Source organism: Lagenorhynchus albirostris, chromosome 13, assembly GCF_949774975.1.
Source record: "Lagenorhynchus albirostris chromosome 13, mLagAlb1.1, whole genome shotgun sequence".
In the NCBI taxonomy this organism is placed as follows: Eukaryota; Metazoa; Chordata; class Mammalia; order Artiodactyla; family Delphinidae; genus Lagenorhynchus; species Lagenorhynchus albirostris.
Window position 1 is genome coordinate 13,820,311 of NC_083107.1, and position 17,750 is coordinate 13,838,060.

General features: G+C 47.2%; 2 protein-coding genes across 6 annotated transcripts in view; one reads left to right on the forward strand and one right to left on the reverse strand.

Annotated features, from left to right (window-relative positions):
* Positions 1-750: 750 nt before the first annotated feature.
* On the reverse strand, positions 751-3,211 carry LOC132531985 (uncharacterized). Its single transcript, XM_060170141.1, has 2 exons — positions 1,388-3,211; positions 751-882 (listed from the first exon to the last, which is right to left on the reverse strand). The coding sequence occupies exons 1-2, from the start codon at positions 2,822-2,824 to the stop codon at positions 844-846; spliced, it is 1,476 nt and encodes a 491-aa protein (XP_060026124.1). The 5' UTR covers positions 2,825-3,211; the 3' UTR covers positions 751-843.
* Positions 3,212-7,442: 4,231 nt separating this feature from the next.
* Positions 7,443-17,750, forward strand: part of IMMT (inner membrane mitochondrial protein) — a 48,511-nt gene continuing 38,203 nt past the window's right edge. For 2 of the 5 annotated variants that reach the window (XM_060170130.1, XM_060170132.1), the window contains exon 1: positions 7,443-7,611. In XM_060170130.1, the coding sequence (XP_060026113.1) occupies positions 7,567-7,611 (45 nt within the window). In that variant the 5' untranslated portion in view covers positions 7,443-7,566. The remainder of the gene's footprint in view (positions 7,612-17,750) is intronic. The other 3 variants (XM_060170128.1, XM_060170129.1, XM_060170127.1) reach the window with 2 other exon arrangements.

Genomic DNA, 17,750 nt, shown 5'->3' on the forward strand with positions numbered 1-17,750 from the left:
CACTGCGTCCTGGGGCCCCCCACCGTCTGACATATGTGTGGGGGCCCTGGTATTCCAGCATACCGGGGTCCCGGGGGTGCCAGTGCATCCAGCCTGAAGGTGTTTATTACCCTCACTAATGGTGGGGCTTTTATTATTCTGTAGTATGGCTGTGAAATAAGTCTGGTTATTGGCCCCTATACATTGCTGGTAAGAGGAATAGCACATGCGATGCATTGATTCCTGGAAGGTAGAACAGGGGCAAGTGGCTCGAGGGGGGAGTGGCTTAGGCTTATGATAGCATTGCCAGCTTTGAGAGACCCCGGTGCCCTTATATTCCTGAACAAGATATGCAGTTATGCCCCCGCAGTCCTGCATATGAGTATACCCTCGAGGAACAACAGGAGTCTCTATAGTACCTCCCCTGCACTCGCACGGTGCACCATATAGTTGTTGTATTAAAGTATTCTTATCGGGGTAAGGGCCGAGTCCTCCCCTCGTGGCCCGAGGGTTGAGGGTTAGGACTATCATTAGGGCTATCAGCAGTACCTTGGTCATCATGGGGGAGGGTACGGCGCAAGGTCAGTTTGAAGGGACTGTCCTTATTCCGGTCAACCGTCCAGGTGACGTCAGCTTTCGTGGACTTGATGAGGTCAGAAAATGGGTCCACCGGCTTGACGTGGGTGTAATGGATCCAGGCAGCTATGCTGTCCACCTTGATGGCCGTCAGCGTTGTCAGGATGATCTGGTAAGGTCCTTTCCACCTGGGTTCTAGGGTCTCTTGTCGATGGCGTTTGACAAGGACCCAGTCACCTGGCCGGAGCTGGTGTGGAGTAGGCGGGGGTCCTGTTGCATATAGCTCTTTTAGTTTGGGCCAGATTGTCTCGTGTGTCCGCTGTAAGGCTTGGAGGGAAGACAGGAGATTATTTTCTGGGTCCAATTGGATAAGGTTAGTCTTTAGGTTAGGGATGATAGGAGGAGGCCTACCATGCATTATTTCGTAGGGAGTAAATCCTAGCTTATAGGGGGAATTTCGCACCCTAAACAGAGCGTAGGGGAGTAGGACTACCCAGTTAGCGCCAGTCTCCATGGTTAATTTAGTCAAGGTCTCTTTTAGAGTTCTATTCATTCTTTCTACCTGTCCTGAACTCTGGGGGCGGTATGCACAATGTAATTTCCAATTAGCCCCAAGTATGGAAGCCAGATCTTGACTTACCTTAGAAACGAAGGCTGGCCCGTTGTCGGACCCTATCATAACTGGAAAGCCATACCTGGGCAGGATCTCTTCTAGTAGTTTCTTAGCTACTATTTGTGCAGTCTCTTTCTTGGTTGGGAATGCCTCAGTCCAACCTGAAAAGGTATCTATAAACACCAGTAAATATTTATACCCATATTTGCCAGGTTTTACCTCCGTGAAGTCCACTTCCCAGTAGGCTCCGGGCTGGTTTCCTCTTTCCCGGATGCCAGTGGTTGACGGGTGGGTGCTGGCATTATGGAGTTGGCAGACTGCACAGTCAGCAACCAGTCGTTCAGTCTTCTCGGAGACATTTTTAATTTTAAGTCCAGTCTGCCTGATAAGATCCTGTAGCCGTCGGGCGCCCAAGTGGGTGCTACGGTGGATCCGTTCAAGGACCAGGGTTCCTAGTTTCTCAGGAAGGAGGATATCGTTCTTAGCGTCCCGCCACCATCCGTCTCTAACCTGGGTTAGAGGGAGCTTGCTCATCCATCTGATGTCATCCTCCGAGTAGTCGGGTTGGGGCGGTAGTTCCCGGGGCCCTGGATCCGGCAGGTGCAGGGGAAGTAATGGTATTGGAGTGTGTGCCGCCTTTCGAGCCGTCTGGTCTGCCAAATTGTTGCCTCGGGCGACTGGATTCGTGGGTTTTTGATGCCCCGGGCAGTGTACAATGGCTAGCTTTTTGGGTTCCCATATGGCCGCTAGCAAGGCCAGGATTTCCTCTTTGTTCTTGATGTCTTTGCCCTCCGCTGTGAGTAGTCCCCGCTCTCGGTATATTGCCCCATGTATATGTGCGGTAGCGAAAGCATACCGGCTGTCTGTATATATGGTGGCTTTTTGGCCTTTGCTCATCTTGAGAGCTTGGGTCAGGGCAATTAATTCAGCTTTTTGGGCTGAGGTCCTCGGGGGGAGAGTCTCTGCCCATATCACCTCAGTTTCTGATGTTACCGCTGCCCCCGCATACCTCTGACCTTGCTGGACAAAGCTGCTGCCGACAGTGAACCATGTGACTTGTGCATCCGGTAGGGGCTGGTCACGTAGGTCTTCCCGAACCCCATGGATCTGGGCCAGTACCTCTGCACAGTCATGGAGTGGGGAGTCCAAATCTGGGTCAAGTAATAGGGAGGCAGGGTTTAATGCCCGCGGCGGAGTGTAGCTGATTCTGAGGGGATTTAACAGTAGACCCTGGTAGTGGACCAGTCGAGCATTGCTCATCCATCGGTCGGGAGGCTGTTTGAGAACCCCGTCGATGGCGTGGGGGGTGGTGACATGCAACTCCTGTCCCATAGTTAGTTTGTCAGCCTCCTTTACCATTAGGGGCGTGGCGGCGATCATCCGGAGGCAAGGAGGCCAGCCGGCAGCCACTGGGTCCAATTTCTTTGATAGGTAAGCGACAGGCCTGGGCCAAGGACCGAGGGGCTGGGTCAACACGGCCTTAGCTATGCCTTTGCTTTCATCCACAAAGAGGTGGAAGGGTTTGGAGACATCAGGGAGACCCAGGGCGGGTGCGGATAGCAAGGCAGTTTTGATCTGCTGAAATGACTGCTCAGCCTCCTCTGTCCATTTAAAGGGCGTCTGCTCTTTGGTGGCTAAGTATAGCAGTTTGGCCATTTCAGCAAATTTGGGTATCCATAAACGGCAGAACCCCGCTGACCCCAAAAATTCCCTCACCTGTCGAGGCGTGGTGGGTCTGGGGATGCGGAGGACAGTTTCCTTCTGTGCATCTGTGAGCCATCGTTGCCCCCCTTTCAATAGCTACCCCAGGTAAGTTACCTCAGGCCTGCAGATCTGCGCTTTCTTGGCAGAGGCCCGGTATCCCAGGGTGCCGAGAGTCTGTAGGAGGTTTCTGGTTCCCTGCAGGCAGGCTTCAGTGGTCTCAGCAGCTATTAAGAGATCATCAACATACTGCAGGAGGGTTACATCGGGGTTTTGTCTCCGGTACTCACTGAGATCCTCGTGTAGGGCCTCATCAAACAAGGTGGGTGAATTTTTGAATCCTTGGGGAAGTCTGGTCCAGGTGAGTTTATGCCTCTCTCGGGATCCGACCATTCGAAGGCAAAGAGTTCTTGACTTTTGGGCGCCAAGGGTAAACTAAAAAAGGCATCTTTGAGGTCCAGCACAGTATACCATTGTTTTCCTGGACTAAGGGCGCTCAAAAGAGTATATGGATTGGGCACAGTAGGATGGATGTCTATGACCCATCTGTTAACTTCTCTCAGGTCCTGCACTGGGCGGTAGTCTTTACTGTTAGGTTTGCGGACTGGCAGCAGGGGTGTATTCCAGGCCGACTGGCAGGGACGCAGTATCCCCAGGTCAAGAAGCCGGCGAATATGAGGAGTGATACCAGTCTTGGCCTCTAGGGGCATGGGATACTGTCGGACACGTGCAGGATCTGCTCCTGGTTTGATCTCTATGAATAGGGCTGGGCGATGTTTGGCTAGTCCCATCCCACCTGTTTCTGCCCATGCTTCGGGGAACTGCTGAAGCCATGACTCTATATATTGATTTTGGGAGGGTGGTTCCTGGTGAAGTCGGTACTCATCTTCTAAGTTCAAGGTGAGCACAGATATGGGTTGGTCGTGAGGGTCTGTTACGATTGGCCCCTCTGGCCGAAAATGAATTTGTGCTCCCATTTTAGTGAGCAAGTCTCTCCCCAGTAAGGGGCAAGGGCTATCGGGAATGATCAGAAAGGTATGGGTTACCCTTCCCGTGCCCAAGTCCACAGTTCTCTGAGTGGTCCAAAGGTAACGTTTGGCTCCCGTAGCTCCCTGGACCCAGGAAGATTTGTTAGAAACTTTCCCGTGGGGCTTAACCAAGACCGAATGCTGTGCCCCCGTATCCACCAGGAATTGGACTGGTTTCCCCTCCACTTGTAGGGTTACCCTGGGTTCGGGGAGGGGGTCCGAACCCCGTCCCCCCTACTCTGCATCATGTGTAAATAGGACTGGGGTGGCCTTCGGTTGCCATTGCCTCTGGTTGGGGCGCGGCTGCCTTTTCTTGGGCCATTCCCGAGCCCAGTGGCCCTTTTCCTTGCAATAGGCACATTGATCTCTGTCCAATGGTCGCCTGGGAGGTCGAGTGGCTGGGGGGCCCTCTTGGTCTTTCTGAACAATGGCGGCCAGGACCTTAGTCATTTTCTCAGTGGCTTTAAGTTGTTTATCCTCTGGGGCGTCTCGGTTATTAAAGACGCGCTGGGCGATACGGAGTAGGTCCTGTATCTGTTTGCCCTCCAGATCTTCTAACTTCTGGAGTTTCTTTTTAATATCAGGGGCTGCCTGGTTAACGAAGGACATTACAATGGCAGCCTGATTTTCGGGGGCCTCTGGATCCATAGGGGTATACTGCCTAAAGGCTTCCATTAATCTTTCTAAGTAAGAGGAGGGACTTTCTGTTTTACCTTGTATAATTGAATATACCTTGGCCAAATTAGTGGGCTTGCGCGCGGCAGCCCGGAGACCCGCCATTAGAGTCTGGCGATAAATGAGCAGTCGTCCCCTACCTTCTCCCGTGTTATAGTCCCATTCATCCTGCGGGGGGGCGAGTTAAGGGAAAGGCTGCATTGATGAGGTCAGGGTTAGCGGTGGGTTGACCATCATCTCCAGGAACCAGTTTTCTCGCCTCCAGCTGGATTCGCTCTCGCTCTTCGGTAGTGAATAGGATCCGGAGGAGCTGTTGGCAGTCATCCCAGGTGGGCTGATGAGTGAACATAACGCTATCTAGAAGAGCTATCAAGTCTTTAGGATTATCAGAGAAGCGGGCATTCTGGGTTTTCCAATTATATAAGTCACTGGTAGAGAATGGCCAATACTGGAGACGGGGGTTCCCTGTCTCATCGGGAGGGCCTATTTCTCGCAGGGGTAGGGCTATGGTGGAATCCGGATGGCGGAACCCTGGGTCGCGCTGAGTGCGTCCACGGGTGCGTCCAGCCGGCCCATGGGAGTTATTTTCATTGGGCAGGAGGACCGGTAGTGCTTCTGCCTCTCGGTTCTCCGGTTCTGACCTGGGTGGCCCCTCGGGAGGGGCCGCAGGAGGTTCTACCAAGGGGAGAGGAGCAGGGCCAGGAGCAGGAAGGGGGACCGGTTGTGGGGCCAAAGGAGGAGGTTGATATGGGGGGGGTCTAGGAGAAGGAGGTCTTGGCTATCAGAGAGTATGGGTGCAGTTGGGGCCTGAGGCTTGGGAGGTTTAGTTGGTCGGGCCGCAAGGATCTTACATGACCCTGATGACAAAAAGGGGGTCATCCAGGGAGGTGGGTTTTCTGTCAGGTCCTGCCATACCAGGATGTAGGGGATCTGGTCTGGATGGCCTTCTTTTCCTGGCAAGAAAACTCTAGATTTAACTTTTAGGATTATAGGAAGACAAAAGGTACCCTCGGTGGGCCAGCCAACCCCGAAAGTTGGCCATTCAGAGCGGCAGAAGGTAATTAGTTTTTTTCTCCGGATGTCCAGACTGAGGTTGTGTCCTCGGGACTTTACATCCCCGAAATTAGCGAGAAGGAGGGAGAGGGGGGTACTCTGTGCTTGGCCCATGTCTGGGTTCTGGAAGAGATTGGTTAGAGAAGGTTACTCTGAAAACGAAAGTGATTAAGAGCCGTCCCAATAGCGGAGCCTGTAAAAGGAGGAAGGGGAGGTTATCGCGTGCGCGCTTCAGATGGGCTATCAGCTCCAGATGGGTCGTGGTGGACGTCTCCAACCACACCCGACTAGGTGTCCTATAGCGCGTCCGCCAGGACTGTCCTAGTCCCCAAAACAGAAGGTACCCTGAGCCGGCTTACTTACCGATCGGTTGTCAGCGATGACCCGTTGACCTGATGTCTGGTGGGCTCGGGGGCATCCCGGACGAGCCCCCAAATGAAATGCCCACGGTCGCGAGACCCCTCCACAAGACCACCAGAGTCGAGAGTCAAAGCCAAGCGGCAAGGGTCATTTATTGCAGGTTCGAACCTGGACCTCTGCGCACTCGTTGCCGGTGGCGCCAAGAGGTCCCGATGGAGTTTAGTTCAGCTCTTTTACAGATAGGTACAATCAAGTTCGGGACTTTCCAGGGGTGGGGAGTACTGATTGGTTAACCTTTAAACAAAGACACGCCGTCTGATTGGTTGGATGATTACAAGGGGGGGGGTCAGCAAGCGTAGTTAGAGAAGCGAGAGCGGCTGGTTAAGTTTCGGTTTCCTGAGGTTTCGTTTCTCAGTTGGAAATACTTAAGACGGGGCCATGGTTACAAAAAGAAATAGTGCAAACGGGAAAACTGATGCAACCCTAACAGCGCTGCGGCCTCCACCAGCCCAACGGCAGGGCGGCGGGAGGCTGTGCGCCCAACTCCAGGCGGCGGTCCCAAATGTGGCAACCCAGCGCCGCGCCCTGGAAGGGCCCTTTCTCGGCCCTTCTCCTCAGAAAAGAAACTCCAGGAAAAGCACAGACTGAATGCAGGGCGTCAATTCAGTCTTATTCCCACCAAAGTAGAACGCAGTCCCCTCAAAAGTACTTTGCAAACGCAAGAGACACACAAGTTATTTAGTTTCTACGATATATTGACGGTAAGATCATGATTAGTACTAATAGCATTGAATACAGTGTTCAGTATTTAACGTGTGTTACCTTGATTACAGACTCAGTGGAATACTTTGAACAGTGTTTCTGCACTGACCTCATCTTCCCATCCATCCCACAGATTGCGACCAAAATTATCTTTCTAAAATAAAAACTTGAAGAAAGCGGTGTGGTTTAATATGAAGGAGTAGAAGCTGTGGAACCCGAAGAATCAGAGTTTCTATTCCTGCTGTGCTATTTATTAGATTCCTGAACGACACATTCTGCACAAAGATCTCCCCAGTGTTCTTTCACCCAGTCTCCCACAAGCAGGATGACTCCCGGAAGAAGGGCTGCCAAACGAACAGAACGCGCAAACCGAGACAACACCACTGTTTACGTAACTTTGGGCAAATCCATTCCTTTCTACGAAATATCCAGCTGACAGAAACAGCTGAGATGCTTTCTTGCTTGAATTCTCCGGAGTCACACCTGCCCGGTTTCCGCGCGGACCAGAGCCCGAGGTCCAGACGCACTGCTACCCACCTCAATCACCCAGTAACCCGAGCTTGGGGTAGCAGCCAAGAGCCCCGAGCGCGACCCGGAAGGAGAAATCGCCCCTTCCGTCTAAGCAGGGCCCACCCTCTCCCAGCGGCCTGGACACGGACGAGAGGGGGCTGCGCGTGCGCAGTGGCGTTGGCTGCCCTTCCGGTACGCCCGGCGCGGAGAGGCGGCACGGACGCAAGCACGCACGGACGCAAGGTTTCCCCTACTTGCACCGCCGCCCTAGCTCCCACTTACACCTGCAGCGCGGTCAGCCCCGCAGAGATGCTGCGAGCCTGTCAGTTATCCGGCGTGACCTCCAGCGCCCAGGTGAGGACGCGGGCGCCGGGAGAGAGCGCGTGGTGAAACTGACTCCCGGCAGCCGGCGGAAAATAAGGGAGGCTTTGGCTCTGCCTAGGCCTGGGGACAGAGGCGTGTCTCAGGGCCGCCCTTATCGCGAGAGTCCCGGGTGAGCCCTTGAGGCAGTTAATTCGGCAGTTCGATGGACTGGAATGACTTGAGGGTTATTGCTGAATAGGGATGGGGCGTGGAGAAGAGAAGGTGGCGGGGAGGCGGGCGTAGGACGGGAGGCACGGCTTCGGGGACATGCCATCCAATCAGCCCCGCGCTGCCCCAGTCTAGGACCAATTGAGGCTGCTGGCGCCCGGGTCGCCGGTTGGGCGCTTGATAGGTTTCGCGCAGCCAGTGGTTGAAGGTCGACGGAAAACTGCAGTTCCCAGCAGGACATGCATAGCCTTGGCTTGTTGCATCTTAATAAGGAGGTGCCTGGACTGCTAGAGTCCGCGTTTTGGGGGGGGGGGTCAAGATTGTAATTAATTAGGAGGGGCTGCCTTTCTTTTCGTAGCGGAGAACACTTCTTGAGCTAATGAAAGATTGTAATTTATGGAGCTCGAACACCTGGTACTCGAGGAAGGTTAGGCGTCATGACCTTGTGCTCATTTCTGAGATTAGCCTGAGGATCTGTGTCTTCAGGTGCTGGGACGACTTTGGCAGACATTCAAGGAGCCCAGACACCCAGTTATTTTTATTTCTGCATAATTATCAAAGTAATTTTCTGAAATTAAAAAAGGAAACCTATTCCCATTGCTCACAATTTAAAGAAAATTGGTATTTTGGCAAAATGTGGTATTTGCAAAACAGGTACTGTGACTCAAGCAATTGAGCAAACTCCCTGGGCACAGCGAGTTAGAAATAAAAGTCAAGCTTTTTTTTTTTCAAGTTTGCTTATCTCCCCTTTCGTTTCCAGGGTAGGAGAAGCAGTCTCTTCTGTAGGAAAGTGCGGGGTAGTGTTAGTTTTCTGTTGCTTTATAATAGGTGCCACAGATTGAGTAGCTTAAAACAACACATTTATTATCTTAGTGTTTCTGGACATGAATGGTCGGGGTTCTCTGCTCGTTTTCACACAAGGATGCAAAGTGTTTTCCCTGCTGTGGTTCTCATTTGGAGCTTCTCTTCTACGCTCCTTCAGTTTGTTGGCAGAATTCAGTCCCTTGCAGCTGTAGGGCTGAAGTCCCTGTTTTCTTGCTAGCTGTCACCTCACCCTTCCTGGGGGCTGCCTGAAGTTCCTTGCTGCAAGGTCCTCAGAGGCAGTTTGTAACACAGATGTTTACTTTCTTGCAGGCTACCAGGAGCTTGTCTCTTAGACTTCAAAATTTCTCTTAACTTCCCTGTTTCTGATCTCCAGACCCAGATTTAAACGGCTTATGTGATTAGGCCAGGCCCACCTGGGTAACTCCCTTTTGATTAGTTCAAGTCAACTGATTAGAAACCTAATTACATCTGCAAAATCCCTTTTGCCATACTACTCTAATCATGGGCTTAACTGCAGGGGGCAGAGATCATGGAAGCCGACTTAGAATCTGGCCTATCATACTGCCCAAGTGGGGCTAGGAGGTTGGAGGAAGCATAACTGCCTTTCAGGGCAGAACTGGTGAGGTATGTTTTCGGAGCTCTCCTTTCAGGCCCAGTCTTGTTAAATCATGGTTGTCACTGATCTGTCTCTGTCTGCCCTGAAGTCCAAAACTACTTTTTCCTTCCTTGCCTTTATCAAAATATTTTCCACTTAATGGGATCCCAATTAGGAAATTAGGAGAAAACTGGTTAAAACTTCATATTAAAATATGAACCCTTTTCTAGCCTGCAACCAAGATTTCTTACCTTCCTAAAGCTGCTATCTTGAAAAATTCATTGGTTTATTCTTCTTATCTCCTCATTCATTCTATAGTATTTGCTCCTGTTGCGTTGTGAAACTCTTTTTGCTCTTCTCATGTAGTATCTTGGGTCCCATTTTACCCTTCATCTCTTTTATTTTCCTTTGTTGAGTCGACTTCTTCTTGTACCTCTAGGAACTCTGGTACCCCAATGAACTTTCCCCCTCTCCCCCTTTCTCTTTTCTTTTAAGACATTATTTCAGAGCAGTTTTAGATTCACAGCAAACTAGAGGGCATTCCCCATATACCCTGTGCCTGTGGGATGCATAGCCTCCCCCTGTATTAACGTCTGCCACCGGAGTGTTACATTTGTTACAATTGATGAACCTACATTGACATATCATAATCACCCAACATCCGTTGTTGACACTAGCGTTCTCTTTTGATGTTGTACGTTCTGTGGATTAAGACACATGTATGATGGTATGTATGCATCACTATGGTATCATATAGAGTATTTTCACTGTCCTAGAAATCCTCTGTGCTCCACCAATTCATCACTTGCCCAGCCCCACCTCCTGGCAACCACCAGTCTCTTTACCGTCTCCATAGTTTTGCTTTTTTCAGAATGTCATATAGATGGAATCATACAGAATGTAGCCTTTTCAGATTGGTTTCTTTCACTTAGTATACTTCAGGTTCCTCCATGTCTTTTTATGGCTTGATGGATCATTTTTTTAGTGCTGAAAAATATTCCATTGTCTGGCTGTACCACAGTTTATTTATCCATTCACCTACTGAAGGACATCTTGGTTGCCTCCAAGGTTTGGCAGTTAAGAATAAAGATGCAGTAAACTTTTCAGTGCACGTTTTTACGTGGACATACATTTTCAGCTCCTTTGTGTAAATACCAGGGAGCACATATGCTGGATCATATGGTGAGAATATGCTTTGTTTTGTAAGAAACTGCCCCTCTATCTTCCAAAATGGCTGTACCGTTTTGCATTCCCAGCAGCAGTGAAAGAGAGTTCTTGTTGCTCCACAGCCTCACCAGCATTTGGTTGTGGTCAGTGTTGGGGATTTTGGCCATTCTAAGAGGCATGTAATGATACTGTCCCATCTCTTTATATGCTCTCTTACTGGGATTACATCAGTTCTCAGAATTTTAATCCCTAAGCAGATGATTGTCTAGCCTCTGCTTTTGAACTTTGTACTCAAATTTCTAAATTCTTGTTTGATTTTGTCAAAATCCTTTCCACTCCATCACACCATCTTCTTTTTTTATTTTGCTGTACACGGGCCTCTCTCACTGCCGCGGCCTCTCCCGTTGTGGAGCACAGGCTCTGGACACACAGGCTCAGCAGCCATGGCTCACGGACCCAGCCGCTCCGCGGCATGTGGGGTCTTCCTGGACCGGGGTATGAACTCGTGTCCCCGGCATCGGCAGGCGGACTCCCAACCACTGCGCCACCAGGGAAGCCCCACACCACACACCATCTTCTTAAATGTCTTCTGGCTTTTACTGTTGCCCTCCTAGAGTCAGTTCTTCACCTAGTTGTTAACAAAGGCCTTTAAAAAAGCATACAGACCATGTCATGCCCTCCCGTGACATCCCGTCTCATCAGAGTAAAATCTAAAGTCTTTACCGTGCCCCCTGGGCCCTTCACGATCTGGCTCTTTGCATATCTTATTTTTCTACTCGGCCTCATTCTCATGAGGCAGTGGCCTTTTCATTTGCTGTTTACCCTGAAGTTCTCCCACACATCTTTGCTTAGCTCTCACTCCCTTCAGATATTTTCTCAGCTATCACCTCCCCTTCAGAGAGGCCTTCCCTATCTAAAACAGACCTCTGACCACTCTCTCCTTTGCATCACTCTGAACTTACCCTTACCCTACTTGGTTTTACTTTGTAGCCCCTACCACCACCTGACATACTGTGTATTTATTGTGTATTTTCCACATTAAAATGGAACCTCCTGAAAGGGACTGTATCCATATCAGTACTCACAGTAGTCCCAGCTCCTAATAGGTGCTCAGTAAATAAAGATGTGTCATTTGTGACCTGTTTGAATGAAAGAATGACATGTTTGAATGAAAGAATAAATGTGTTCTGTGAATTTTTCTTAATTTCTGCAAGTGGATGTGACCTCCCTTAAACTTAAACCTCCATAGGTTTTAGAACCTCTCCAGAGAAACAGAACAGATAGGATGTGCATGTAGATAGAAAGATTTACTATAAGGAATTGGCCCATGCAGTTGTGGAGGCTGGCAGGCTTGATATGCACAGTCCCAGAGGAGCTTGTGGTGCATTTTCAGTCTGAAGGCTGGCAAACTGGAGACCCAGGAGAGCCGATGGTGCAGTTCCAGTCTGAAGGCATTCTGCCGGAGAATTCCCTCTTGGCTTGGGGAGACTGGTCTTTTTGTTCTATTCAGGTCTTCCATTGACTGTCTGAGGCCCACCCATATTATGGAAGGCAACCTGTTTTATTCATAGTTCATTGATTCAAATGTTAATTTCATCCAAAAACACCCTCCAAGTTGACATAAAAAATTTACCATCACGGCTGGCATCTGGCTTATCCTCAATGTGTGGACTTAATCATCCTTAAATTCCTTACATGTGGGTATTCAGCAGAAATGAATTGCTCTTTCTTTCTTTCCCAGAAATGAGCTTCAGAGCTCTGATTCTTCCTCACTTTACTTCCCAGACCTAACACCATCTGTCTTCTTTTAGTCCCAAGACTGCATGGCCAGGCCCAACCTTTTTTGAGGTGGGCCTTGGGTTTGGAGGACCTGGGCTTTCAGCCTAGCCTGGCCCTCTCCCAGACTACAAATTTGGGAGTGGTCATCTGCACGTGCATTGATCTTATCTGCTTATAATTTTGAAAAAGCGAAAGAAACATTATTTTTGAGGGTTGACTAAGCTAGCTTATTTAACTAAGACCAAGTTTGATATCAGGGCTAATTTAGGACTGAACTTGTGTGTGGACATTTTTAGCTGTCATCTTCTGGAATTCTTTCTTTTCATTAGGGTTATAAAACACTGTTACTCAATAATAGATGTAGGTAGTGAGGCACACGTGGTAGAAAGTAGTTTAGTATATGATGCAGCCTGTTTGCTTCTATGCATATTAGAATCCTTTTTTTAAAAAATAAATTTATTGTTTTAATTTTTGGCTGTGTTGGGTCTTCATTGCTGCGCACAGGCTTTTCTCTAGTTGCAGCGAGCAGGGGCTGCTCTTCGTTGTGGTGCGTGGGCTTGTCATTACAGTGGATTCTCTTGTTACGGAGCACAGGCTCTAGGTGCTTGGGCTTCAGTATTTGTGGCACGCGGGCTCAGTAGTTGTGGCTCGGGGGCTTAATTACTCTGCGGCATGTGGGATCTTCCCAGCCACGGCTGGAACCCATATCTCTTGAATTGGCAGGCAGATTCTTAACCACTGCGCCACCAGGGAAGTCTAGAATCCTTTTTTATTATTCTTCATTTTCATTTCTCTGGACCAATTGCTTTCAAACCATTTTGAAATACATTTTACATCATAACTTAGAACAGAAGATTGAGAGTATATAGGTAATATATATTTTCACACATATATGCAGAGAAAACTAGAGAAATATCACCTTCCTGCTTTTGCCATACTGATGAATGTCTGCTATTTCCTTGTCATAACTGAAAAGCACTTTTTCTCCTATAGAATATGTTTTTACTGGGAAATAATACTGCTTTCATGCCAAACTTAATTGGATTTGTGTATGTGATATATTTTTAACCTTAATGCATGATTCCTATAAAATATTTTTAGTCAACTATAGAAAGAGTTGTTGGATATTAATCTGTAATTTAAATGTAGAACTTGCCATTAACTTCGGGATACCTTTTGTTTGTGTGGGAGGAATCCTTATTACAAATCTCAAAACCGAAATGTCAGTTACAGCAAACGGCCACATCTAGAAGGGAAACCTGCAACCTCCAGATAGGGTTCACATGAGGGGACTTGTATTATAGTCTCTGTTTCCAGGATTGTGGTTTCTTTTTATATGTTCACTTTAATTTGGAAGAGCTAAGGAATAAGTGGTCTTTGCAAGAACATTACATGGGAATTGTGTGTTTTAACTTGCTTTTTGGGGTTTTGTTTGTTAAAATCATGTTTCTATAGGTTGGAAGCAGCAATGCTAACCTTATAACATTTATTACAAGGCTATATGTCAAGGCAAATTGTTTTGAAACAGTATTGTCTTTTCTACATTGTTGGTTATTATTAATAAAAAGGTATTCCAGAACTAAGAAGTGTCCAGTATTTTGTGTGTTAAAGTTAGGACGTTCAGTTTATATAAATAAAGAGAGTTTAGTTTGGTGCTTAAGAAAGAGGGTTCTGAAGGTAGACTTTGGATTTGGAAGTGGTTTCTTACACGTGACACCAAAAGACACAAGATAAATTGGATTTCACAAAATTAAAAAATGTTTTGGGGCTTCCCTGGTGGTGCAGTGGTTAAGAATCCACCTGCCAATGTAGAGCCAGAAAGTAGATAGTGGCTGACAGGAGCTGGGGAGAAGGGAAAATGGGGAGACTGCTTAGTTGGTACAGGAGTTTACTTTTGGAGTGATGAAACTGTTCCGGAGCTAGGTAACGGCGATGGTTGCACAGCATTGTGGATGTACTAAATGCCTCTGAAACGTACACTTTAAAATGGTGAATTTTATAAGCGATTTTTACCGCACAGAGAAAAAAACAAAACAAAACACTCAACACCAGGCAGTTGCAGATGGCCTGATATATACAGAGCTAGACTTAAATATATATATATAATTAAAGTAATATAAAATAATATATAATAAACTTGAAGTAGCATCCATTAGCCAGAAATGGGACAATTTGAGTTTTCAAAAGGATAACAGTTGCAACTGGTTTAAGTTCATCACAAGTGTTTAAATCCATGAGTTGCCTCCTGTTTTGGTTTGCTAAGGCACCTTGAGCTTGGGGTAAAAGATTTATTGACTGCCTCCCTCAGTTCTGGGGGTTTCTGGCCTCAGCTGGGCATTTTGTGTCCCTCGTGAGGTTGTAGTCAGGCCGTGGCTGGGGCTAGAGTCATCTCAAAGGCTTCCTCACTCCCGTGTCTGACAGCTGATACTGGCTGCAGCTGAGAGACCTCAGTGGGTCTGTTGGCTGGAACACCTACATGTGTGTCTGGGTTTCCTCCCAGTTTGGCGGCTGTGTTCCAAGAGCAAGTGTGATGAGGGGCAGAGCCAGGCAGAAACTGTATCCCCTTTATGTCTTGGTCTCAGAAGTCACAGAGCCTCACTTTCACTGCCCTCTATTAGTAAATTAGTAACTAACGCATGCCCTTGTTCCAGGGAAGGGCTCAGTTTGCTGGAGGAGTAGCAAGTTTCTGGAAGAGCATGTGTTACAGGAAATATTGTTGTAGTCAGTTTTGGACAATACAGTCTGCCTTGTAGCCATGACAACTTGCATTCCTCCCACATGTAAATACATTCACAGCCTTCCTCATAACCCTCCAAAACCTCATCCCATCACAGCATCAGGCTTAGACTAACGGACCAGGATCTTGCCATCAAGTCAGATCCCTTTGCAGGTAAGACATCTTGAATGTGATCTGTTGGGTACAGTTCCTTAAGTGCTTTTCCTTTCAGTCTAAAGACCTGTGAACTAAAGAGACAAGTTATCTGTTCCCCATATACCCTACACACAATATAGTGTGACACTCCCTTCCAAAGAGGCACACAGCAGTCACTGTTCATAACAAATGTCAAATCCAACTGACACATGTTGCTGCTTGCTTAATTAGGACTTAGTTTTCTTGCTTGGGAATGTTTCTCCATAGCTCTTTTTTTTTTGGCTGCACTGCGCCGCATGTAGGATCTTAGTTCCCCAAACCCGAGCCCCCTGCCGTGGAAGCGCTTAGTATTAACCACTGCTCCGCCAGGGAAGTCCCTCTCCATAGCTCTTGGTTCTACCCTCTGGGCTTCAGGTTTCACCCTTTGAATCATCCTTCCTTTTCTTTTTATTAATTAATTTATTTATTTTTGGCTGTGCTGGATCTTGGTTGCTGTGCGCGGGCTTCTCATTGTGGTGGCTTCTCTTGTTGCGGAGCACGGGCTCTAGGCGCGCGGGCTCAGTAGTTGCAGCACGTGGGCTCAGTAGTTGTGGCTCGCGGGCTCTAGAGCGCAGGCTCAGTAGTTGTGGTGCACGGGCTTAGTTGCTCCACGGCATGTGGGATCTTCCCAGACCAGGGCTCGAGCCCATGTCTCCTGCATCGGCAGGTGGATTCTTAACCACTGCACTACCAGGGAAGCCCCATCCTTCCTTTTCCAGATGTGTCGCCTGTTGGCAGCTGAATCGTTTTCTCAGACTGCTTTCTGTCTGTAGAGGTTCTAGAGGCCCAAAACCTCTATTTGTTTTATACTCTTCACCTTTAAATCCAGGCCGGCCTGTTTTTCATCTTAATGACTCTGTGGGTTTCTTGTGGGTCTTACTGGGGTGTTCTCCATTAGACAAGAGCCACACCCACAAATCTGATCAGAATAAGCTCTTCTCCAATTTTGGGCTCCCTGTGAGGCTGCTGTGGTCTCAAACCCCTAAGATTCTCAGTTGCCCTGTTGTTTAATAAAAAGAATATGGGATGCATACTCATAAGGTCCTTAGTGGGCCTTTTCTCAGTATAAAAAGTTCTGTGAGGAGCACCTCCTGAGATCTTTCTGAGGTCTTAAAGGATCGTTGCTAACTGGAGAGGCTGAGAATGAGAAACAGTCTTATTTTTTAACCCACCAAGTACTAGCTCCTTTTTTTTTTTTTTTACTAGCTCCTTTATATTTCCTTCAAATTTTGCTTGAAAGCTAAACAGTTTTTTTCGGTTTGTTTGTCTTTCAGAAGCTTGGTGCTATCCTTATCATACTCTGCTAAAAGGAAGCAGTTGGCACTTGTGAACGTTCTGCTTAGTACTGTCTTTAGCTAAATCCATCAGTTCATTAGGTATAGCTATACCTAATTTTCTATTTTCCACGTCTTACCACGGGTGACAATTTTGATAAACTTCTGCCACTACATACAAAGATCCCTTTTTCCTCCAGGTTCCAAAAATATTTTTCTCACTTTTCTTAAGCCCTCACCAAGACAGCTTCTGTGAAGGCCATTAGGCTTCTGCTAACAGTCTCCTCAAGGCCCTTCCAACTTTCACTCCCCACCCCCCAGTCCCAAAGTCATTAACACGTGCTTTATGTTTTATAGTAGCACCCTATTTCCAGGTACAAGCATCTGTTTGGTTATAGCTGTAAAACAGATCACCCCAAACCTAGTCTTTATTTATTCTTTTATGGTAAATAATATTTATTATTATACAGATAAAAATTGTATTGTATATACTTATAAGGAAATAACATATAAGTAAATATCTTTCATTTCTAAGGAGGTTCCATTAGGAGGTTCTTGGGGTCTCATGAGCTTGCAAGGTTCTGGGGAAGTGGCAAGGTTCTAGAAAAGCATGTGAGCTGTGAACTATAGCAGTTTTTGGAAAATACAATCTGTCACAATTAATAAATGAAAACCAAAAAACCGCACAATTGTTCATCATCAGAGGATAACTGGATAAAAGGATAAAAAGAATCAACCATTTATCCTCCTTTCCTCTGTGAACTGTACTATTGAGTAATCAAATTGTAGATGAGGGGAAGCATCTCTATAAAATACGTCAAATTATAAATGAAAAATAGAATTAGAGACCACTTTTTGCAACTTCCAATAAATTAATGGATCTAGACATTGTACATCAGCACAATTGATAACAGCACAAAAAGAGAGGCAAGCAGATGTTGTGTACCTCCCGATGAAAGAAAACACCACCCCCTAAAGTCTTGCCAAAGAGAGTAAACCTGAGTCTGATCAAGTGTCTGGTTCCAGCTCCAGCTTGCAGGAAATACAGAGGACAGGAACGTGTTAAATTGCACCTTGAACAAAATCCAGTCTGTGGAAAATTCTGCAGGTTGAACAAACAGATTTCTTCAACAGAATAATTACTGGAGGGAACACCTATAGAGTAAAAGACCTATGGATTAATAGACTTAGAAGATACCCATATTTTTTTAATAGGCAAGACTAAACTTTGTATCTAGGGATTCATACTTGGGTGATAAAACCATGAAAAACTTAAGTATTTTGACTCTTAAAGCTCTGTTTGGAATATGAAATGCAACATAGACTATGATGGTAGCCTAATGAATAGGATACTTAAATTTTTTAAACCAGGAGCCACTATTTCAGATAAAAAACCTGTTTATTTGCCTCA

Coding starts and splice junctions, on each gene's coding strand:
- LOC132531985 (XM_060170141.1), bottom strand. CDS start 2,824: ATGGCCAAACTGCTATACTTAGCCACCAAAGAGCAGACGCCCTTTAAA. Junction 883..1,387: donor GGGAAGTGGACTTCACGGAG/GTAAAACCTGGC, acceptor CTTCCCTCCAAG/CCTTACAGCGGACACACGAG.